At 38.0% G+C, this 25,225-nt stretch overlaps 1 protein-coding gene across 16 annotated transcripts in view; it reads left to right on the top strand.

Annotated features, from left to right (window-relative positions):
- Positions 1–25,225, top strand: part of MAGI1 (membrane associated guanylate kinase, WW and PDZ domain containing 1) — a 643,929-nt gene that overhangs the window by 530,067 nt on the left and 88,637 nt on the right. For 7 of the 16 annotated variants that reach the window (XM_040246599.1, XM_040246597.1, XM_040246593.1 and 4 more), the window contains exons 5-8: positions 4,865–5,066; positions 12,853–12,935; positions 16,868–16,906; positions 22,439–22,496. In XM_040246599.1, coding sequence (XP_040102533.1) covers positions 4,865–5,066; positions 12,853–12,935; positions 16,868–16,906; positions 22,439–22,496 — 382 coding nt within the window. The remainder of the gene's footprint in view (positions 1–4,864; positions 5,067–12,852; positions 12,936–16,867; positions 16,907–22,438; positions 22,497–25,225) is intronic. The other 9 variants (XM_040246598.1, XM_040246594.1, XM_040246603.1 and 6 more) reach the window with 2 other exon arrangements.

Here is a 25,225-nt window from a genome sequence, read left to right as displayed (position 1 = left end):
TTACCGTGGAACTTACTGTCAAACACAAGGCAGAAGGAGAATCATCTACAAACAATGCCCAAATTATAGATTTAAAGGAGGCCCTGGAGAGAGAATGCTGTATGTGCTTCACGAAGGTTAAATTGTTGGGCAAAACACGCAGTTATTTATATAAGTAAATAAAAACATTTTTTAAAAGATTTTGTTCATTATAGAAAAACTTGGAAAATATATAACAAACCACCACAACTTAAACAGTAGTTGATGCATCCATCAACCAGATCTAAGAGACACCAAAAATGTTATTTAATTGTCTTCCTAAGCTTGTTTCTTCAACAACTTCCCTATTATTGAACATGAGGCTGCTGATGCTTCTTTCTCATTAGTGATTAATAATAAAATACTCCTTTGAACATCAAGAGATAACGATATTACCAAAAGAGCTAATGTTTCCCCCGTGCTCTGTGGCAGGCATTTTGGTAAGCTCTCATGCATGTTACTGGGGAGTTCTGACCACTTGTCCAGTATTACTCAACCAGTGAGGGTCAAAGCTGTCATTTCAACCCCAAAACCCTGACTCCAGAATCTATGTGGCTTTGTGTTTTGAGTTTGTTAGCCCTTTGCAGCATCAAAGGTTTTGACTGGTTGTGTACACAGTGAGTGTACACAAAAATCTAAATGCATGTGTAATTTAAAACAAGCTCCAGAATGTGTGTTTGACATGAGCTTATGTTCTCAAAGTCACCTTCAGAATCTCTCAAGAGAGAGACTGTGTGTGTGTGTGTGTGTGTGTGTGTGTGTGTGATGTAAATACTGGGAAGCGTCTGCAAATGAAAATGTTTTTTTTGTGTTTGTTTATGGTTTGTGAATCTTTTTCACATGTAGCTTATAAACGTTTTGGAAATTTTGAGAAATAAGCAGTCTAACTATTATCTTCCCCATTTTTCAGACAGAAACCCTGAGAAATAGTGTTATCAATCCCACTAGGCATTTGGAGCATGTAGCTTCTTATCTACTTGCCAGTCTCAGTATTCCAGTAATCCATTCTACCTGTCCTCTTTGGATGCATTGGCAATCTTTACTAATAATTTAGTGATCCAATCTTTAGAGCATGATAGCAGTGCTCTTAAATGGTTGGTAAATTAAATGAAAGAGTTTTTGAAGTCAGAGCATGCTTCAGGGTCAAAGCTGTGATTAGGACTATGAATTTTTAAAATCTGCCCCCACTCTCTCATTTTTGGACTTCTCATTTTCTTTCAGATAATGAGAATGTTTAAGGTTCTATTGAAAAAAGAAACAGAAAACTAAACATACCAAGTTGTACATGTTTAATATCTTTTTTTTTTCCCAAAAAAATTAACTAGATGGAAGGAATCCTTGGGTAACATATGTCAAATTGTCATGAGGTACATTTTAAATATCTTACAGTTTTGTCAATTATACCTCAGTAAAGCTGAGAAATTAATATCTGTAACTTTTTGTATGTCAGTTATATGTAAATAAAGTGGTTTTAAAACAGGAAGACACTGAGAACCTATAAAATAAATATTGGGATAATTTAAAATAAGGTCTCATTGCTAGAGGAATTTGTTTTTTCTCTAGGAAGTTACAATTTACATATATGTATTTCCATTGAGCTAATATCCCTTTCATGTAGTCGAGATTACTCTTTCTTCCTCTCTCTCCTCTCTTTTCTTCCCAGCATAAATTGTATACATTAGGTATTAAATCACATTGTTTCTCTTTTCATCTGTAGTGACCTACCTATGGCTACCATCCTTTTCCTGTTACATCTAGTCTATTAAAATGGGTTAATTAAGATTTTTCAGTCAAATTATTGACTGTCTGCTATTGTCTCAGCATTTCTCTGACTTTTAAATGGCATATTGAGGGGTGACCACTGTTGGCCCTGGGTATTCCTGGTAGCCAGTCCTGGGCCTGAGCCCTCCTGAGCACTCTGAGCACCACGTTTGGCAGGTGCTTCGCATATATTGAGAATGTTCCATTCTTGTAGTGCACGTGTTATACCCATTTTACAGATGAGGAAACAGATACCCAGAAAGGTAAAGTCTCTTACAAAGACACACAGCTAGAAACAGGCACACTGTGATTTGATCTGTGGTTTGATGTCTAATCCATCCTTTTCTGCCTATTTGTAAAGAATCTGCAGCCTATGGGTGAGCTCTGACCAGGAAACAAAGATTAATAATTACAACTTTAATGAGGAAGATGAGGTTTATTGTATACTAAAAACTGTACTGAGTGCTTTTACCTAAACTAATCCTCCCTACAACCTTATAAGGTAGGTACTGTTACTATTCCAACTGTAAAGTTAAGGAAACTCATGCACATAAAGGTTGAGTAAACCCCAGTAAACGTAAAGCCAAGATTCAGACTCAAGTAGACTGGCCTCACAGTCAGTGCTTATAGTCACTGCTTTTTTGGTTTTTTTTTGCTTGTGCCAGACACATTGCTTTAGTTTTTCAAGGAATTTTGATTGGTAAATTGGTAATTTTTGCATCAAAATATAAATTTCCACCTTTTCTTAAAGAGTCGAAGATCTGGAAACCCTGACTCCACTTTTTTCAGGATGCTAATTGCCTGGCACTGAGTTCTCTACTTCCTTCAGAGAGGATGCAGTGTTCTGGATATCTAGCATTTGTACCATGTGGCTGCACCATACTCTGCCACATTGCCAGCTGACAGAACCTATTTGAGAAACTAAAGATTCCAGTGATTTTTTTTTTTTTTTTTTTTTAGTATTTTTTGTATCTCAGTCTTCAGAATGTAATGCTTGTACTTGAATCGCAATCACCTGGGTGATTGCTCTCAAAGAATATATTTTGAACCTAATTCCAAATCTGTTCTCTGAAGTAGGAAGCCCATGCCTGGAGAAGGGAATGGCATCCCACTGCAGTATTCTTGCCTGAAGAATCCTATAAACAGAGGGGCCTAGTGGGTTACAGTCCATGGCATCACAAAGAGTCAGACATGGCTGAGAGACTGAGCACACATGCATGCTTTTAATTCTTGCCAACTTTTGAATTTTTGTTATTGATTACCAATTTTAGGGGCTTTCCTGGTGGCTCAGCTGTCAAGTATCTGCCTATAGTGTGGGAGACAGAGGAGACACAGGTTCAGTTCCTGGTTAGGGAAGATCCTCTGGAGTAGGGCATGGCAACCCACTCCAGTATCCTTGCATGGAGAATCTCATGGACAGAAGAGCCTGCTGGGCTACAGTCCTAGGGTTGCAAAGAGTCGATCACGACTGAAGCATCTGAACACACATGCTCGCACCAGTTTCACACTGTTTCTTCTATGTTGGCCTAATTTCCTCTTTTTTTCTGCTAACTTAAAATTTTACTAATCTCCACTCATGAGTGCAAATTGTAAAAGCAATTCAGATTGGTTTAAGCAGGAAAGGGAGTTGAGGGGATCAAGCAATTGGAGAAGCCAGGAGTACATGTAATCAGAGAGGCTTCGTCAGGGGTATTGGGTGACTTTCTCATATTTCATCTTTCCCCCATGAGGGTTTAGTTCTCAGATAAGCCTCGCCAAGGTTCATCAAGATGGCCATCAGCACCATCAGCATTCTCATCTCACAACATGAGAATCTACTAGCTTATTAATTTTAGCATCAAGAGGCTACCTCCTGCCTAACAGTTCAGCAAGCACTTGCATGCTGAACCGTCAGAAGTTTGCCATGCATCCTGTGCCTGATCCAACCATAAAGGCAAGAGTGAATGGGTGTGACTTGAGCCCACTGCATGAGCTTGGAGTGGGCATAAGTCAGTGCACCTGGACCACAGGAACCTCCGATGAAGGAGATGATTTCCAAATGGAGATCCAAGTGGTTGGTACCAGTAGAGGGTTTTTGTTTAATTGGTTTGACGTGTCCTCCATCCAACTTTTGGATTGCCTTTATTCTCATGTGTATCATTGGGAGCTGCTCATCGGAGAAAGATTTGAAAGCAACCTTTTATTTTTCCTCAGTTGGCTTTGAGTAAATCAGAAATGTCTGTAGGAGAATTATTGTGGGAGACAGAAAATGACTATATCCCCTGATTAATGTTTTAAAGTCCCATAGAGATTGACATTTAATATCATCAGCCTCTATAAAAATTCAACCAGAATGTCAACAATGCCGTTTGTGGAAACTCTGATGACATCCCCTCTGGATATTTCTAGTTAATAAGAAAGCAAGGAGATTCAGAAACTTAGAGCCTTCAAGACCCAAGTCGAATCAGTCCACCTACAGGATACTCTTTGGGGGTAACTGTCTTGGTTTTCACAGGAACATTCATTCTTCTCACTTTTCCAAAAGAGGCTAGACTGACTCATTGGTGGAGCTGTCTCTGTATTCTAAACCTTTGTAGACTTTTTAGTTTGATTTGTCAGTCTTTGATATTTGCCACCATCTACCAAAAATATTTTAGATAAATTTTTACAAATGGATGATAATGTCACTATCTCTGTGTTTTCAGCATGGACTTTGCCCCAGAAGTCCTTTTGAGTCATGAAGCCAAATGATACCTAAGTAATGAGAGTTCAGCTCAGTCTGTGACTTGATCGCCTTCTTAAATTTAGAGGGACTTGAGGGTTTGAGTCGCGAATATGTTTCTTTGACATTTCCAGGATTGTGAGTAATGCATTATTTGAGCATATTTTCTCCTTTTCTTCTTTTTCAGTAAAATAAATTTGGTTCATGTCAGTGTTTGCTATTAAAAGAACTTTCATCTAAGTAAGACAGAATATAGTTGATGTCCTGCAGTTAGGAAAGGCCTTTAAGAACATAAGTGTGCACAATAATGGTCACCCTGGTATGGAGTATGACTGATAAATTATTTTTTCTCTCTCTCTCTTTCTCTCTCTGGTGAATAAATAGCCGATTCTGGTGACCAAGAAGAGCACAGTCTCCAAGAAGCAGCACTCCCACCTGTGAATAGTAGCATCATCGCTGCTCCCATCACGGACCCTTCTCAGAAGTTCCCTCAGTACCTACCTCTTTCTGCAGAGGATAATTTAGGTCCTCTACCTGAAAACTGGGAGATGGCCTATACCGAAAATGGAGAAGTCTATTTTATAGAGTAAAGTACCATTATTTCTACTTGAATCTCTCCCTTTTCCCCTCTATTTCCTTTCTCTTTCTTTAGCAGCTACAGATGTAAATTAACTCTTAAAAGGATTGATCACATGCTGTTGGTCTTCTCTCCTACAATTTAACAAGCCTTGTACAAAAGAAGCAGTTAGCATAACATCCTAACCATTGAATCTGCGCGCTGGAGGAAGCATAAGAATAATTATTGCCCTAAAGAGTTAAACAACTAAATTATGGTGCATATATAAATTATGATATTATATATTAATATGAAGAATATATCTAGCTGCTTAGAATAGGTAAATACTTTGCCTTTTTTTTTTTTTTTTCTTAATTGGGTTACAGTTTCCTTTGAGTGTGAAAGAGTTCTTCACATATTTTTGGTTCAATTCCTTAATTACATTTGTGATTTGCAAACATCCTGTCCAAATTTTATTTTTCATCATCTTAACTGCATCTTTTAAAGAGCCAGAAGTTCTTAATTTTTATCAACTCTAATCACTTTCTTTTTTCCTTTGTGAATTGTGCTTTTATTGTGGAACCTAAGAAATTGTTGCTTGACTCGAAGTCAAAATTCAATCATTTTCTGCTGTATTTGTTTTATAAGTTTTATAGGTTACATTTTACATTTTGGTATATGATCTGTTTTTAGTTAATTTTTTTTCATGGTGCAAGGCAAATGGGTTAAAGTTTGAGAATATAAAGATGTGAAAAGTCTTTTAAAATTAAAAACTTAAATATTATATAGTTAAACATTTAGCAACCTATACTGGAAAGGAACAAAAAATTTATAAAATTGAAACCATTCTAGAGAATCTAAGCTAATGTAATTTCTTAACCATGACAGTCAATTTTTAAAATTTTTTGGCTCTCCTTTTGAGATTTCCTGTTAACATTCACCATAGTATTATGAACCTGTAAAAAATAAAAACAAAAAGACCAATTAAACTATGAAATAATTCAAAACATAGGTAAATCTGTTCTACTCAAATGGATTAATGTTGCAAGTCTGCTGTTCATGGAACAATAACAACAGAGGACATTTCTGAACGACATGAAGTATCTTGTTTTGTAAAATACATGGGTATATACACTTATGTGTTTTCTGTGAAAATGTAGATAAAATTCTATGTGAAGAAAAATTCCAGAAATATCTATTAACACTTGAGTTTGAGTTAAGTAAGGAATTTAAGGAATTTATTTTCTTAACTACATTATACATTTCTGTGGGGTTTGAATACAGATTTCCACTTAGAAAGATATTCCAGCATACATTCTGTAATCAGAAAAATCAGCAAGGATAAGAAAGTACAATTTTCCTAAAGATTTGGGAGTAAGGGAGAAGGCTTGGGTCTCAAAACATCCTTTCTCAGAACTAACCTAGGAAATCAGAGATGAGTGAACTATTGCTCCTGGGTTATTTTCTAGCCTGAAGATGACAGTCCACATTTTTGTCTTCATGTTAACAAATGCTTGTTGAAGACAGGGGTGGACGGTGAAGTCTTTCCCTTGGATTTAGGAAAGTACAGTGGTTAAGAACTCCCCAGAGTTCATTATCTGTGTGACCTTGAGTTTGCCTCTCCACCTCTCAGTTTTTCCTATCTGTAGAAGGACATGAGTGTTATTGATCATGCCTACCCTGTCAGATTTTCGTGAGAGTTAGATGAGATAAGGGATATAAAACTTGGGCTTGTGCCAATTAGTGAGTATTATTGTTACTGTTACCATGTTTATCTTCTTCATGTGGTTATTACAGAGAGGCTTAAATGCTATGAAAATGGATGTCAGCTATAAGCTTAGAATTTTGTACTTAGCTTTTGTGATAAGTTGTCCTTTAAATTATGTCTCTTAGTAAGGAAGAATTGTATGGAGCAAAGGAAAATAATAACAGAGGAATTCCTAATACAGAGTAATATGAGAAACTCAAACTTGGAAAAGAGTGTGTTAATAGTTTTGCTCAGGACTGACTTGATAAATTTGAAAAAAAAATTTTGATTATTTTGAGGGTTAGTGAGGACTGTGGTTAGTAAAAATGGTTAATGAAGACCCAAGACTTTGAGTGCTTTAGAGGAGAGTATGGTGATTTGCTTACTTTTTACAACCTAGTTTAGCTTTTAATCAGTGCTAGGCCAATCTTTGGTCTATTGTTTAATAGAAAATTTATGCAAAAGTATAGCTTATTATGACAACTCTGTGATTTGGTCTGCAGCAGCCAAATTCCATACACATTAAATTATCAGATGCACACCATTTGGGCTTCCCTCATGGCTCAGTGGTACAGACTCCACCTGCCAATGAAGGATATGTAGGTTCTACCCCTGGGTTGAGAAAATCCCCTGGAGAAGGAAATAGCAACCCACTCCAGTATTCTTGCCTTGGAAATTCCATGGACAGAGGAGCCTGACAGGCTACAATCCGTGGGGTCACTAAAGAGTCAGACACAGCTGAGCAAGTAAACAACAGTATATGCAGTTTGATGAGTTTCCAGTATCCTACATTCTGAAAACTTCATCTTAGAGTGTCATACATTGAATAGCAAGTTAAATTTCTGTAGACTCAGATCTACCTGGTTTTACTTATATGTATGTAAGTCTATGTTAGCTTTACAATTTATGGGAAATCTAAGAAATACTGGAACATTAAAAATTCAGCATAAACTTGCAAACCCTGGATATTGTATAGCACATGAACATAAGAAGACTTGAAAAGGAAATAAAAATAATGCAGATTGGCTAGGGAACTTGGGATCACAGAAACGACAAGTCATAAATTCCCTGAATTTTCTTTTTCTTCATATATCCCAGATTTAGAGCTGTAGAAGCCAGTAATCCAGAAACAGCAACAAATGAACACCAAAAAACAAAACCCTCGTGAAAGGGAATAAAAGATACATACACTGATTGTCTAACTGGAAAATCACCAGAAATACACACGAAGTTCTAGAATAAATGAGTTCAGCAAGATAGAAGCTAATCATACAAATCTCAATTGTATATCTATATACTAACAATGAACAAGGAGATAACAAAATTCAAAATAAAATATAATTTACATTTACTTTTAAAAAATCACTTAGGTATAAATCTAATGAAATATGTACAGGATTTGTATTCTGTAAACTACAAAATGCTGATGAAAGAAATAAATGAAACTTTAAGTAAATTGAGAGACCGACTCTATTCATGGATTGAAAGACTCAGAATTGGTATAGTAAAGATGTCAGTTCTCCCCAAATGTGTATACAGGTTTAATATAAATTCTGTCAAAAATCTCAGTGAGGCATTTTGTTAGTATCGACAAGTTTATTCTAAAATTTATTATGGAAAGGTAAAGGAACTAGGCTAGTTAAAACAGTTTTGAAAAGGAGACTAAAGTCACAGTAATCAGTCTACCCAATATCAGGTGTATTATAAATCTACAGTCATAAAAGTTGAATGCTATGGATGAAGAAATAGACCCATAGATCAAAGGAACCCACAAACAGACCCACAAATGTGTCCAACTGATTTTCAGTAGAGAATGCAAAAGCAGTTCAATGCATGGAAGGTAACCTTTTCAATAAGATGGTACTTTAAGCAGGTCTATAGCCAAAGGCAAATAAATTAACCTGAAACTAAACCTCTTGCCTTATTAAAAAAAAGAAAAAACTCAAACCATCATAAAGTATAAAATGTAAAGTAATAGAATTTTTACGGGGGGAAAAATAGAAATTCTTTGAGACCTAGTAATAGGCAAAGGGCTCTCAGAGTTGACATCAAAAGCATAATCCTAAAAGGAATAACTGGTCAACACAGCTTTATCAAAATGAAAAAAAAAATTCACTTTGCAAAGACTGGTAAGTAAATGAAAGGACAACCTATACACAAGGAAAAAGTATTTATAAAGCTTGTATCTCAAATTGGACTGGTATCTAGAATATGTAAAAGTGAAGTCACTCAGTTGTGTCCGACTCTTTGTGACCCCATGGATTGTAGCCTACTAGGCTTCTCTGTCCATGGGATTTTCCAGGCAAGGGTACTCAAGTGGGTTGCCATTTCCTTCTCCAGGGGATCTTCCTGACCCAGAGATCGAACCCAGGTGTCCCGCATTGTAGGCAGACGCTCTTACCATCTGAGCCACTCTCAAAACTCAACAGTAAACAGAAAGAAAAAAAAATCCAATTAGAGAATGAACTGAAAAACACTAAATGGTGGTAAAGACACAGAGAAGCTATATCAGTAACACATTGCTGGTGGGTATGTAAAATTCCCTGGTATTCCAAAAAGCAGTTTGTCATTTTTTTAAACTAAACATTTCAATTACCATAGAACCCAGCCATTGCACATTTGTCCAGAGAAGAGACTACTTTGTTGTGGTTGTTTAGTCACTAAGTTGTGTTGGACTCTTATAACCCCATGAACTGTACCCTGCCAGGCTCCTCTGTCTGTGAGGTTTTCCAGGTATGAATACTGGAGTGGGTTGGCATTTCCTTCTTGGGGGGATCTTTCCAACCTAGAGATCACACCCGTGTCTCCTGCATTGACAGGCAGATTCTTTATCACTGAGCCATCTAGGAAGCTCAAGTGAATACTTAAATTCACATAAAAGCTTGGGCATAAATGTTTATAGTAGTCAGTTCAGTCACTCAGTTGTGTCTGACTCTTTGCAACCCCATGAACTGCATATAACACACCCTGTCCATCACCAACTCCTGGTGCTTGTTCAAACTCATGTCCATCGAGTCGGTGATGCCGTCCAACCATCTTATCCTCTGTTGTCCCTTCTCCTCCTGCCTTCAGTCTTTCCCAGCAACAGGGTCTTTTCCAGTGAGTCAGTTCTTCACATCAGGTGGCCAAAGCATTGGAGCTTCAGTATCCATCCTTCCAATGAATACTCAGGACTGATTTCCTTTAGAATTGACTGGTTTGATCTCTTTGCAGTTCAAGAGTCTTCTCCAACACCACAGTTCAAAAGCATCAATTCTTTGGTGCTCAGCTTTTTTTATGGTAATGATTTTCCAGTAATCCATACATGATTACTAGAAAAACGATAGCTTTGACTAGATGAACCTTTGTCAGTAAAGTAATGTCTCTGCTTTTTAATATGCTGTCTAGGTTAGTCATAGCTTTTCTTTCAAGGAGCAAGTGTCTTCTAATTTCATAGCTGCAGTTACTCTCTTCTGTGATTTTGGAGCCCAAGAGAATAAGGTCTCTCAATGTTTCCATTGTTTCTGCATCTATTTGCCATGAAGTGATGGGACCAGATGCCATGATCTTTGTTTTTTGGCATGTAGAGCTTTAAGCCAGCTTTTTCACTCTCCTGTTTCACCTTCACCAGAGGCTCTTTAGTTCCTCATTGCTTTCTGCCGTAAGGGTGGCGTCATTTGCACATCTGAGGTTATTGATATTTTTCCCAGGAATCTTGATTCCAGCTTGTGCTTCATCCAGCCCAGCATTTCACATGATGTTCTCTGCAGATAAGTTAAATAAGCAGGGTGACAGTATATAGCCTTGCCTTACTCCTTTCCCAATTTGGAACCAGTCCATTGTTCCATGTCCAGTTCTGATTGTTGCTCTTGACCTGCATACAGATTTCTCCGGAGGCAGGTTGGGTGGTCTGGTAGTCCCACCATCTATTTAAGAATTTTCTGCAGTTTGTTGTGATCCACACAGTCAAAGGCTTTAGCATAGTCAGTGAAGCAGAAGTAGATGTTTTTCTGAAATTCACTTGCTTTTTCTGTGATCCAGTGGATGTCATTCCTTTCTCCAGGGGATCTTCCCAACCAGGGATCAGACCCAGGTCTCCCACATTGCAGGTGGATTCTTGATCAGCTGAGCCACCAGGGAAGCCTGTTTATAATAACTTTTCTTCTAAATAACCCAAAGCTAGAAGCCACCCAAGTGTCCTTCACTGGTTAAACTGTAGTACATTCATGCCACGAAGTACCACTGACGATAAAAACGATTACTGATGTATGCAACAATCTTGAGGAGAGTTATACTGAATGAAAAACGCAAATGCCCAAAGATTGCATCCCATATGATTTCATTTATATAACATTTTGATATGACAAAGTATGGAAATGGAGAACAGATTAGCAGTTGCCAGGGATTAACAGTAGGTTTCTTTGTAGGTAAGGGTTGGAAGGGAACCGAGTGTGGCTATCAAAGGGCGACATGAGGGATCCTGTGATAATGGAAGCCTTCCATCTACTGACTGTTTGGCCGTCAGTATCCCAGTTGTGACTCTGTACTATAGTTCTACAAGACGTTACCTTTGGTGGTATCTTGGTAAGGTGAATGTAGGATCTCACTTTGTTCATTCTTACAGCTGCATGTGAGTCTACAATTATCTTGAGATACAGTGTTTTTTTAAAATATCCCACCCAATATCCCCCCCATCATTCTCCATTTTTGCTCTCTTATTTGTGAGAATAGCACAGCCATGGTTTCTAGTGGGACTCCTTGGATTTGATTCTGTGTGTCAGCAGGGTGTCCTTTTCAGGGTTCTTCACATCTCTGTCCTCAGTTTTCTCCTGTGCAAAACAGAGAGTCATCATTTTAATACTAATGATACTTCTCTCATAGGGTTCTTGGTAAGGATTAAGTAAATTTAATATAAAAGTAATTTATATGTAAATGACAAAGCAGGTTAAGATAGTTTTAATTGGGCTTTTGGTTATTCTATAGGTCCTGCTTCATGTTAAAGAAATAGTAACTTCCTGATGATGCCCCAGCTCCCTGTCTCTTCCCCCTCAGCTTTCTTTGCTGATTGGACCCCATCTCACAAGAGCTCTGTTTCTGCCCAGTCTTTCCTGCAGGCATCTCAGTCAGGCCATGGGTTATACCGTTTCTCTGGGCCAGTCATTTCTCTTCCTTCATCTCCAGGTCCAAACTGTTCTGAACGCTAGTCTTGTATATTGTCCACTTACTCTTCCCAAATATACCCTCCAGTTTCTTCTCCACTCCCCACCTTCCACCCCCCAACTACACTGGTGCTTAAGACCTTCCAAAAGTTCTCCTTGTTCTAAGGATAAAACCCCCAAATTCTTAACATGCCTGCAAAAGCATGCATGACTGGCAAAATTAGGATAGATGAGATTAGGATAGTTCTACATAGACAAGGAAGTATTGTTGGTTGAGATACTTGTAACTGTATTACCTCTCATTTGTTTTATTTTATTTGAACACATTTTAGACAATGTTTGTAGGCTTTTGCATATTCTGTTTTTCCCTTAAGCCTTAAGTTTTTCCCATCTATTAATAAGATTTGAATCTAGAACTAAAAACTGTGACGATTTTTTCAACATATTTATTAATACGACTTAAACTTAAGACTTCACTACCTACACTTGTGGGAAAAAATTTTTTTTCTGTGTTTCATTTTTGGTTTTCAGCTTGAACTGTTGGACTTGTAGCTCTTTGATCCTCTTATTTAGTTTGCATAGAATGGACTGGTTGCTCAAGCAGAATTTTGTCCCAGATCTGCTTCAGGTCAATCAGCCCAGTCATTTTGCCTATCGTTTCTCTCCTGATCGAAGGGCAACAGTGTCTATTGAAACACTTCATCTCCGGTTGGGCTCGACCCTCCTGAAGGAAGTAGAATTTCATGTCCAGCTTCTGCAAGCTTGTCCTTATTCCAGGGCTCTCTTTTGCCCTCAGTTGACTGTTAGACAGTATCTTTGCTTTAGTGAAGAGTAAATATTCAAGACTGTTTAAATCTTTTGTCATTGAGCTTTTACATTCCAGCCCCCCACCACCACCCTTTCAAACGTATCTCTTGTTTCTGAATTTCAGCCACAACACAAAAACAACATCTTGGTTAGACCCTCGGTGCCTGAACAAGCAGCAGAAGCCTCTGGAGGAGTGTGAAGATGATGGTAAGGGGCTAAGAAAGTCTGGGTTTAAGTGGGCTTGTTCACACATGCAAATTTTATTTTATTTTTCCTTCTTTCGGTGTACCGTGTGGCATGTGGGATCTTAGTTCACCAACCAGATTGAACCTGTGCCCCTTGCAGTGGAAATGCAGAATCTTAACTGCCAGGAAAGTCCCACATGCGAAGTTTAAAGAGTTGTAGCAAGGTCAGCCAGATTTCTAACAAAGAGTTTTTGAAAGCTAATCCAGTTTCTATTAAGTGCATTATGGTTTCCAAAAGCAGGAGAGAAATCTGTAAAATTGTTTTAGAAGAACAGTTTGTTTAAACGTAAAGACATATGCAGCCCTCTATTAGAAACAGAACTGCAGCCCAGTCAGGAAGGATTCAGATGTGGATGCAACCTAAGCCCTTCAGGAACTTGGAGAAAACTCTAGAAGGTCTCTGCGAATTTAGAAACCAAAAATGCTTTGGTCACTTACCTGCTGAACCATAATCATATATTGTGACAGCATTAGAGAAAAAAATATTATAAACTTTTCTTGAAGTGTTCATGCTTCATAATTTGAGTATTTCTCCAGGTTTAGCATTAAGATAGCAGATCTTATTATGTTTGGGAATCTCTCTGTGACTTAGAGTGAATCCTAAATATGAGAAAGTACATTCATCCACAAAACAGGCTGAGGTGTTACCCTTTTTAAAGAAAAAAGGTTCAGCTGTCAGTAAAGTCTAATTCAAGGCTTTGGAATTTCTAGTTACTTTTGTAAAAGTGAAGAAGAAATTAAGGTTGAACAAGTGTTCCCTTTTGATTTGTCCTAAGTTTTACAGAAATTGCTTTTTGACATGGACAAATTAAAAGGATAATAGCTTGCTTTACTACTCATTATTCATTCCTGGCATTTGAATTAGTAGTATAATTATTGAATATACATTTTACTGTAAGTTAGTGAAACTTTATTAATTTATTCTATGGGGCAGAATTATTGTCTGTATAAACTTGATGTTTGTCTGAAAATATAAGCCTGTAAACTATGATCCTGTGAAAGCTTTAAACTACAGGATATATGTGGATTTTAAGATTGCATGCAATGAACATAGAATTGTGTGTTCATGTTTATCTGAGTAACTTCAAGTGGAAATACAAATCCTTCTGACTGAGGAGGCATAACTGAGAGACTCATTTTATTTTGATTCCTTAGTCGTAAAGAAGAAAAGGAACAGGCATGGGCAAATGCATTATTTTGCATGCTTAAGGATAATGGGCTATCATGATCATTCACATATTCTCTTTAACATGTGATACAGAAGTGACCAGTTTTCAAAGATAAGAACATAAAATACATCCAACCATAAAACTTCTTGGAACAGAATGTAATCTTCATTTGCTGTCTGAGATTCTGAAGCTGTTTCAGGCCCTCTTATTACCATCAGATCTTCAGTTTCACTATCCATTATAATTATACTGGAAATGTATGAAAATGCCTGTTAGTATAATTTGATAGATAATAGAAGACTGCAGTAGCTTTTACTGAGAAAAATGGAGTGAAAGTGTTGATACAATTACTGAATTTTCTTTTTAGCCATTCTAATAATTTTTAATTCTTAGAGTTCATGTCACGGGTGTGAACATTATTCCCTTTGAAACAAGTATGCATTCATATCCAATGCAGTTCACTTGGTGATTGTCGCTTCACCATTAGAATTCATATGTTCTTTTTCTGGTAGAAACTATATGTATGTCCGTGTGCCTGTAAACCCACAAATGGTTTAAGCATATACAAGCAGATTCTACCACAGTGGCAAGTATCCATTCCCATATCTGCCTTTTCTCCTGCCAATTACCCCAAAACTGTCTTGTGCTGTTTATATCAGGTCACAGAGAAGAATCACATTGTTCTTTTACAACACTGTGTTTCTTTCTGCTCTCTGTAGGTCATATGCATGTTGAATGTAACAGAATAACATTATTGTAGAGAATGTTCTGTTTTCTTTTTCCTGTCTCAAAAAAGCAGAAACTAATTTGGGATTTTGATAGTCAGTGTATAACCCTTGTTGTGATTTCTGTGTTTTAGTAGTTCTTTAGATTTCTCCCTTGCTTGTGAACTCCGGGCCAGTATTATTTAATAATGCTTTTTGTCCTAAAGAGAATTCAGATTCATTTTGATTAAAACCGAACTAATGATTCCCATCAACCCAAATCTGGTCTTCTAAAAGTTTTCCGTGTCAGTACTACCAGCTGAGTTCACCTTGCCTCCCAGCCGTCTCTGGAATTCATTCTCCATTTTCTTTACCGTGTATACCATCCTAGTCAAGGTCATGCTGATCTGCCACCCACACTCTTGCCCACTCTCCTCCTTGCACTGTATTCAGAGCAGCCTGTGAAAATGTGTTTACGTTATCACCACTGCCTCAAGCCCTGTTTAATGTTGTAGCCCTCTGGTTTGTTCAGTGAAGGCCAGGTTCAGAGCTTGTCTTTCCAAGTTCTCTGTGATTCAGCCTCTGAGCTTGTCTGACTAGTTGCATCGCACCTTCTGTCCATCACCCCCAGTCCTCATTGAGTTCCCGCTCTGTGATAGTTAGATGTGCAGTTCCCCCTTCTTAGAATGCTCTTACATTCCACAAGTAATTGTTGAATGCTTTTTGCATGTCAGGTGCATTCTGGGAATGTCAGTTGTATCATTGAACACAATAATCAAGAACCCCACTCCAGCCAAGCTTGAATTCTAGCCATTTTTCACTCAAGTCTTTTCATTAAATTTTACATAACGTTCAGATGACGGCTCAGGGACGTGCACATAGTAAATCTCATTAAAGAACTTTAAGGGAATGAATGAGTGCCCCCAAAGATATTTTAAATAATATCCTAATGGGCATTTTCATGAAAGATTTTATGTAAATAAGATTCCCTTCTTAGGGAACAGTGCCACTGTCCACCTTGTTACCTTATTGTTGGCAGTTGGTGACTAAAGTCGGTAATTGATTCGTTTATTTATTCATCCATTTAAGAAATATTTGGTGCCTGTTACGAATACAGAGCTCCCCTGGGCACTGAGCGCTGCAGTAGTGAGAACGGACTTGCTCCCTGTGCTTGTTTAGCTTATGGTGGAGGGGACAACCATAGCTGTGTATGAAGTGGCTTGTTGTATGGTGTCCTATATTCTCTTTGCAGTCATCACAAAATGTTTTACTGACAGCAAGAGGTGGTCAGGAGTGAAAGGATCTTGACTTGGTTTGCTTACTGAAATTACAGAGAACATTTTTATTCTAATATTTCTGAGCTGCTCGACTTAGAAATCTTATGCAAAGTAAACTCTGCTTCCCAATTGTCCTTTCAGGGCAGCCTTCAAGCCTCACCTTGTGCCCCCCACCCCCGCCCCCAATGTACATCATCTTGAGATAGTTCATTTTTCTAACTCCTTTTGAAAGACAAAGTATAGCTTATCTTAGAATCTTTGTTCTCAGTTTGACCTCACCTTCTGTTTTTCAGGCAGCAGTATTACTTATAGGTTAAGTAAATTTTTAATTGTGAGTATAATTGCCTTGCAGATTAGAGGATCATAGAAGGATTAAAAGGACTGATATTGAAAGGTCTAGCAGCTTTGTTTGCTTGAAATAAGGTCTGTAATAAGTGACTTTCCACGTAAGAACACCAAAAACCGCAAAGGTGTTTGTCATCTTTTACAACCAATCAAACCTTATTTTGACATGCAAGGAAATGAGCCATGTAATTATGTTGCCAATATCAGCTCTTCCCATTTTGTGATTTACACTGAGGTCTCGAGTTGAGTAGCCAAGCCAATGAAATAGCCACAATGCAGGTAAGGACAAAATAAAGTGATGTGTTTGCTGTTTTTCTTGAAGGGCATTTCTTTCCCTGGTGCTGGTGTCTGAATTTTTCTTTCTCTCTTTTCTGTCTCATTCCTGCTATTCCTTTGGAGAAGAAGGGATCCATACGGAGGAGCTGGACAGTGAACTAGGTAAACTCTCCCAGCCTGCATGACTTTCTCTGGGTGCTTTGGTTTCCAGTGACTTGCTTAATCCCTCTGTTTCTTTAGTTTGCACTTCTTCAATTACGATTTTCGTTCCGGCTTAGCCACAAAAGGTCAGTCATATACAACCCATGTGACTGACTGCAGACATCATACAGAGTTGTAATAAATTCTGTCTACAAAGAAAATATCTGAGGGAATTGGGGCTAGAATGAGACTTAGCAGATCAGTACTCTCGTAAATTAAGGATTAAGAAAAAACTGAGGGATAGATGGTTGCCATGTCCCCTGAACTCTCTTATAGTCTATCTCAGTCTCAATTCTTTATTTGGTATGAGTGGTTTTCTCCATGGGGAATATAGAAAAGCAAAACAAACAAAAATCTACCAGACTAATTGAAAGATCTTAGGGAGAGTAACAGCAGTACAGCAATTCCACTGATAAACTGAATGGTTGCTAAGTCCTAGTATTATATTGTTAGTCACAGCCTACTTGTTGAGTTTGTAATTCTAGTGAATGGCTTGAAAACCAGATGCCGGTTTCTGTGTTATTTTCCTTTGAATGTGTATGTCAGTAGAAATCAAGTCTTGACTACTCTGAGTTCTTGCAGTTTGGGAATAATTTACATTAGCTGACAATGCCAAAGTCTTTTATCTTTGCTGTTGGAACATAATGAATTATGATCCCTGGTAAGTTAAATGTTTAATGTTCATCTTTGAACAGTATTAAACTTAGTTTGCTTTCCATCTGATGCATGTATGAAATGGTAGATGGGAAAGCACAAGTTTTGGCTAAATTGCACTTGAAAGCCTTGGCTGATTGAAAATTGACAATAATATATTTTTAAAACAAGATTATGTAACATTAATATGACTAGAACTGTCCTGAGATTATTCAGTCAGACTAGCATTTTTAAGTTTGCCTTAAAAACTGATAATATAAATATTTAATACAGATTATTGGGTTTTGTTCAGTTTCATTTTTTATTATCTAAATAAAGATGATTTATGATGGTTGGCTCAGGATATAATAGAATCTTGCTCTATTTTTGTTAATGTTTGGAACATGTCCTGTTGTTATTGGTGGATATGTCAACAGTGGTCAATAACTGTTGAAAGATATATTTTTAAAGACGTACAGTAAGTTGTCATTGTGTTAGGAATGATTTGAGATTCATCCTGTGTAATAGAACAATTTGAAACTCATTTTGTAAATTAAAAAATATATTAATCTAGTGATATTAATGATTGTTGAAAAAGACAGAACTAGGTTTTCTAGATGAAAAATGAGTGCCTCAGTCCTTTGTGGAACCCATTTAAACTGCTCTGTGTTTGTGCTCAGTCGTGTCTGACTCTTTGCAACTCCATGGACTGTAGCCCCTGGCCACCTGACGAATGTGTGTGAGTGCCCAACACCATGTGAGATAATTCCACTGTGCACAGGGGCACAGCCTATTTGCTTCTATGGAAGCTTGAATGTTGAAAGTTTTAGGGAAAAATCAATTGTCCTCTTTTTTGGTGTACCTGTAACGTTGTGGAAACATTCCTGTGCTGTTAAACTCTGCAAAGTAAGTTTTACTGGCTGCATAGTATCCCTTTCCATGTTCAAAGCCGCGGTTCTGGGAGATGGTTTGGTAAAACAAAAGCTGTTTCTGGGGTCAAGGCACATTGCCTGGCTTCATTTCTGGGCTCTCTCACTTACTGACTCTTGTGACCTTAGGGAAGTCATTCACCTTCTCTTAGCTTCCTGTTCCTAACCTGTAAAGATGAGCTCCCATGGGGGCTTAAGAGAAGACTTAATGATATTGTATCTTAATATATATTTGTCCCTGTGATCACATGTTGTTTTTGCCAATTTTCTGATTTATTAACCAGTTCTTCCTTGTTGGACATTTTGGTTCTTCTTTGTGATACTTTTTGTGTTTAATATGGGACAGGAGAGCGTCATGTATACTACAGAGTTGGCCCAAATGTGTCCTTGTGGGTAGAGATAGGACTCCCTGGTTTTTGTCTGTATGTGTCCTCTGTATAAAGAGTGGTATATATACACACACACACTTTTTCCTTGCATTCATTTCAGGTTCTTTTGACAAGCTCACTGCCCATTTTCTTAATAAGAGGATCCTAATTTCAGACAATAGCAACTGTCACGGTTTTCATTGAAAAATATGGTTCTAGATGTGACGAGGACACCCTCTCTATAATCTGCCTCTGAGAAGTAGGGGTGGTGGGCTTGGGTGTTGGACCCAGATCATTTGCTTACAGAGTTATCATTTCTGAGCCCTGTTGTTCGTGCTGAATCGGTAGCGCCATTATGTACTTGGGTTTGTAGAATTTATCACATCTTCTGCAGTAAACTCCCCAGAATCAAAAAGCAATTGAAGAAGCTTTTTGAATTACAGAGTATTCATGTGCTGCAGCCAATTAGAAGGCAGAGACAGAGAAATGAGGTCCCCTCCCAGCCAACACTGAATCACAGTTTAGAAATTTATCTGTTTGTGAACATGACTTTTAATCTGTGTGTTGACAGAACTCTGGGAACATTTGTCTGCTCCATATTCGCTTCCATGGTGATGATTAGTACAGCGTGAATTTTTTAGTGGTAGGAACAGCAAGCTAACAGGCTATGTGGATCTGTCCTGCTCCTTTTGGGCTTTCTTACAATTGCCATTAGCTAAGCTTAGGTGCCAGGTGCTATGTAAAAGGTTTTCAAACCTTATTTAATCTACATATGACCTTTGAGGTAAATCTAGGGGAAAGGTGTGGTTTCAAGATATTAGTGAGTAGCTGAACACGAAGCAGATAGAAAAGAGTATGGCTAAGGTTCATACCTTAGATCTGGACAACCCCAAAAGGGTCTTCACCACCTTCCATCTCAGTGACGTCTTGTCCAGACTGGTCTGAGGTCTGACAGTTGTTAGACATGAGGGCGTGGTTCTCTTACGTATCTTTAGAGTAAGAAAAAAATTTTAATGTCATCATTTTCTAGGCTTCAATGTTTTCTCCCATTTTCAACTTTTTAGAACCAAATGGCACACTGCAAGACAAACACCCTCTGTTTTTAAATCGATGACCAATTTCTATTTTAAGCTTTCAGAAATGAATGCCTGTTATTAAGTTAATCACCACATTGGAAGTGAGAGGTCTATATTTTCAATGTTAAATGAGCTTTATCTTGAAAAACTGGACCATTTCTGGAGTTTGTTGATCTGTCCCAGAAGAGCAAATGTCCAGAAATACCAGTTGACCAACGTTGTTTCTCAGCCCTAGTATGTAAGTTGTCGAGTAGGTGACATGGCTAAGTCAAAGGTGGCTTCTTTTCTTGAAGCCCCCTTGGACCTCCATTAGAGCACTCACTCTGCCATATTTGAATTGTCTGCCCCAACGGTGTGCCGTTGTAATTATCTTTGTGTCCTTGGTGTCTAGCACACCCTCAGGCACTCAACAAATGTTTGAATAGGCACTCAACAAATGTTTGACCAGTAATGGAATGAATCGAATTCTTAATTTTTTCCCTATGTTAGCCAAAGATGATCAGGCCATATATATCTAAGTTGTTTTTTTTTTTCTTTCAAATGTAGACCATTTTTTAAAAAAGAGTCTGTATTGAATTTGTTACAATATTGCTTCTCTTTTTTATGTTTTGTTTTTTTGGCTGAGAGGCTTGTGGGATCTTAGCTCCCCAACCACCAGGGATAGAACTTGGACCCTCAGCACTAGAAGACAAAGTCTTAACCACTGGACTGTCAGGGAGGTCCCTAGGTCATACATTAAGGTCGCCGAATTTGAAAAGAAGTTTGATTCATTAAACAAGGTGCAGTCCCCTAATACCCACTCACTCTTCTGCCCTGTGCCAGCACAAACATATGCCTGGGCACCAATTTGCATTTTTCTAATCTTCAGATTTCCCAGCTCTTTGGAAATATTTTTCCTGGTTCGTTTTCATTTAAATGGTAATTTCAAGCATTGTAAGGGGAAACCACTTCCCAGGCATTTGATTTGCATCAGTTCACAAGACATTGCGTATAAAAAAGCCAAGTTGTGTCAACATCTGCACATTGGACCTGCCTTGCATTTTAGTAGCTATGTCTCCCAGTATTCAAAGACTTCTTTAAAACCTGCTAAGTGTTCCCCACGCCCATGAAGAAGGGGGGAGGGGAAAACATGTCTCTGTTTGCAAACAAACAACATGTGGAGTAAAACCCATAAAATTAATGTCTCTTGATGTGCAGCCAAATCTGAGCAAAATGTAAACTTTGAGTAATTAGTCTGTGTGTGTGTGTATCTGTGTGTCTGCGCGTGCGTGTATGTGCGTGCACATGACTCCATTTTAGTGTAGAACTGTGTGTCTTATGGAAAACCTAAGCCCTGATGAAATGGTCATGATTTTCAAATGGTGACCACAAAATCATTGATTTTTTTTTTTTTTTTTAAAGTCTTGCTTTTCAATCAAGTGTAATGTTCAGTTCAAGTCAGTCTTAACGTGTCCTTCTAGGAATAAAGGTTCACTTTGGAGTACAGTGTTATACCACCTTGCCTTAACTACAGACAGAGCAGAGTGGCTTTGAAATTAAGTTAGAATTGCAGCTCTGCCTGAAGAATTGTTTAGTGACACAAAATACGACGTAGTTGCTCTTTCACCGAGTTATCTGGTGCAGTGGAGTTTTGGAAATAAGCACTTGTTATGACAGAACCCTCTGTTACCTCGTTAACGAAGTTGCAACTTTTGATATGAAACTTTATGAAGTGAAGTTCAGTAGAGCACAGATGAGTTTTCTGAAAGGCATGTATATTCCCCAATGCCGTTTTACCACCACCATTTAAAGGAATGAAGTATACCCAGGTATGTGGAGAGTTTTTGGAGAGCAGGACCGATGTTTCTGCTTTCATAGGCACAGCCTGGTGAAGATTTGGGCCTGTCCAGATGTAGCCAGTTGAGTGATAGGTGTGTACAACTCAAGAACTCAACTCCAGGTGGGCATTTTTATTTACTTGGTAGCATTTTTTTTAGGAAGAAGGAGAAAATTAGATGCAAATTTTAAGTATTTTAGGCAGAGCAAAAATGGGACTTACATTGAAAATGAAAAAGAACGTTTATTTTCATCCATTTTTGCTTGTGTGGTAAGGCAGTCTAGCAATAGAAGGAGACCACTGCAGATATTTAGGATGGGGACCAGGCATTCAAGGCAAAATTTAAATATATTTTCATTAAAATCTAATTTAATAGTTGATTTAGAATGAAGGCACCTAAGACTGCATTATATTAAGTTTCATTTGCTTATATAAAATATCAGTAAAGAATTGCTCTTTGTGTAGAAAAACACTGATAAAATAATGCTCACTTTTTAATTGGACTTTAGACAGTATTTTTATTTGGACTTTAATTGGACTTTAGACAATATTTTTATGACTCTTTTTTTTTTCTTCTTTTTTTAATTTTTTTGGCCTAAATCGGTTGTTGAAAATCTCTAGGCTCTTCAGGAATATCTTCTTCTTGCTCTGAATGTCCTTTTATTTTTCAGAACTGCCTGCTGGTTGGGAAAAGATTGAAGACCCTGTCTATGGTATCTACTATGTAGAGTAAGTGCCTATTAAGACACATTTTAGTTTGCATTATTCTGTAATTATGTACATTTATACTGAATAGAATTTGCCATTGTGATAAGGTAAAAACAAATAGTAATAGTAACATTATATTAATTTTATAATGAAAAAATAGTTTAATGAATAAGAAAATATTCAGCAAATCTGATGATGATATATAATAAAATCCCTGAGGGCAACATGTCTTCTGTTTACTACGGTATTGCTAGAGCCAAACATAGTCCTGGCCTATGGCAGGTACTTAATAATAGGTATTATTTGAATGAATGTAAAAAGCAACTACTCAATAGACCATATGAGTATGAGTTGTTTATCTTCAGGAAGAGCATCAGTTTTGCCTATTGTTTTGCCCTGCTCAGGTCTGAGATTCTCAGTGATTACTTATTCATTTAAACTTTCTAAATTCTCCAGTACCAGAAGATAGCCGTTTCCTTCTCCAGGGGATCTTCCCAACCCAGGGATCGAACCCAGGTCTCCCGCATTGTGGGTGGATTCTTCAGCAGCTGAGCCTCCAGGGAAACTGATAAAAACTAAAGCCTGGCTTGAAAACTATTTTGAGTTCTAAATAATCACAGAGTAGTAATATTTCTAAACTTCTTATGAAATATGATTTTGATGAAGTAAAAAAGAATATGTGTAGGCTTGTATCTATGTGTGTTGATGTAATATGTATATATATATATACATATATCGCAATTGTTGTTTAGTTTCTCAGTTGTGTCTGACTCTTTTGTGTCCACATGGACTGTAACCTGCCAGGCTCCTCTGTCCATGGGATTTCCCAGGCAAGAATAGTGGTGTGGGTTGCCATGTCCTTCTCTAGGGGATCTTTCTGATCCAGGGATCGAGCCCAGGTCTCCTGCATTGGCAGACGAATTCTTTACTGCTGAGCCAAATGGGAAGCCTACATTATATATACATACACTGAATAACACAAGAGAAGACTCTACACATGGACATCAACAGATGGTCAACACCGAAATCAGATTGATTATCTTCTATGCAGCCAAAGATGGAGAAGCTCTATAGAGTCAACAAAAACAAGACCAGGAGCTGACTGTGGCTCAGATCATGAACTCCTTATTACCAAATTCAGACTTAAATTGAAGAAAGTAGGGAAAACCGCTAGACCATTCAGATATGACCTAAATCAAATCCCTTATGATTATACAGTGGAAGTGAGAAATAGATTTAAGGGCCTAGATCTGATAGATAGAGTGCCTGATGAACTGTGGACGGAGGTTCATGACATTGTACAGGAGACAGGGATCAAGACCATCCCCATGGAAAAGAAATGCAAAAAAGCAAAATGGCTGTCTGGGGAGGCCTTACAAATAGCTGTGAAAAGAAGAGAGGTGAAAAGGAAAGATATAAGCATCTGAATGCAGAGTTCCAAAGAATAGCAAGAAGAGATCAGTGCAAAGAAATAGAGGAAAACAACAGAATGGGAAAGACTAGAGATCTCTTCAAGAAAATTAGAGATACCAAGGGAACATTTCATGCAAAGATGGGCTCGATAAAGGACAGAAATGGTCGGGACCTAACAGAAGCAGAAGATATTAAGAAGAGGTGGCAAGAATACACGGAAGAACTGTACAAAAAAGATCTTCGTGACCCGGATAATCACGATGGTGTGATCACTCATCTAGAGCCAGACATCCTGGAATGTGAAGTCAAGTGGGCCTTACAAAGCGTCACTACGAACAAAGCTAGTGGAGGTGATGGAATTCTAGTTGAGCTATTTCAAATCCTGGAACATGATGCTGTAAAAGTGCTGCACTCAATATGCCAGCAAATTTGGAAAACTCAGCAGTGGCCACAGGACTGGAAAAGGTCAGTTTTCATTCCAATTCCAAAGAAAGGCAATGCCAAAGAATGTTCAAACTACCACACAATTGCACTCATCTCACATGCTAGTAAAGTAATGCTCAAAATTCTCCAAGCCAGGCTTCAGCAATACATGAACCGTGAACTCCCTGACGTTCAACCTGGATTTAGAAAAGGCAGAGGAACCAGAGATCAAATTGCCAACATCCGCTGGACCATCAAAAAAGCAAGAGAGTTCCAGAAAAACATCTATTTCTGCTTTCTTGACTATGCCAAAGCCTTTGACTGTGTGGATCACAATTAACTGTGGAAAATTCTGAAAGAGATGGGAATACCAGACCACCTAACCTGCCTCTTGAGAAATCTGTATGCAAGTCAGGAAGCAACAGTTAGAACTGGACGTGGAACAGACTGGTTCCAAATAGGAAAAGGAGTACGTCGAGGCTGTATATTGTCCCCCTGCTTATTTAACTTATATGCAGAGTACATCATGAGAAATGCTGGACTGGAAGAAGCACAAGCTGGAATCAAGATTGCTGGGAGAAATATCAATAACCTCAGATATGCAGATGACACCCCCCTTTTGGCAGAAAAAGAAGAGGAACTAAAAAGCCTCTTGATGAAAGTGAAAGAGGAGAGCAAAAAAGTTGGCTTAAAGCTCAACATTCAGAAAACGAAGATCATGGCATCCGGTCCCATCACTTCATGGCAAATAGATGGGGAAACAGTGGAAACAGTGTCAGACTTTTATTTTTTGGGGCTCCAAAATCACTGCACATGGTGATTGCAGCCATGAAATTAAAAGATGCTTACTCCTTGGAAGAAAAGTTATGACCAACCTAGATAGTATATTCAAAAGCAGAGACATTACTTTGTTG

Source organism: Oryx dammah, unplaced genomic scaffold (genome assembly GCF_014754425.2).
Source record: "Oryx dammah isolate SB20612 unplaced genomic scaffold, SCBI_Odam_1.1 HiC_scaffold_9, whole genome shotgun sequence".
NCBI classification, from domain to species: Eukaryota; Metazoa; Chordata; class Mammalia; order Artiodactyla; family Bovidae; genus Oryx; species Oryx dammah.
This window is presented reverse-complemented; position numbering and strand designations above follow the sequence as displayed.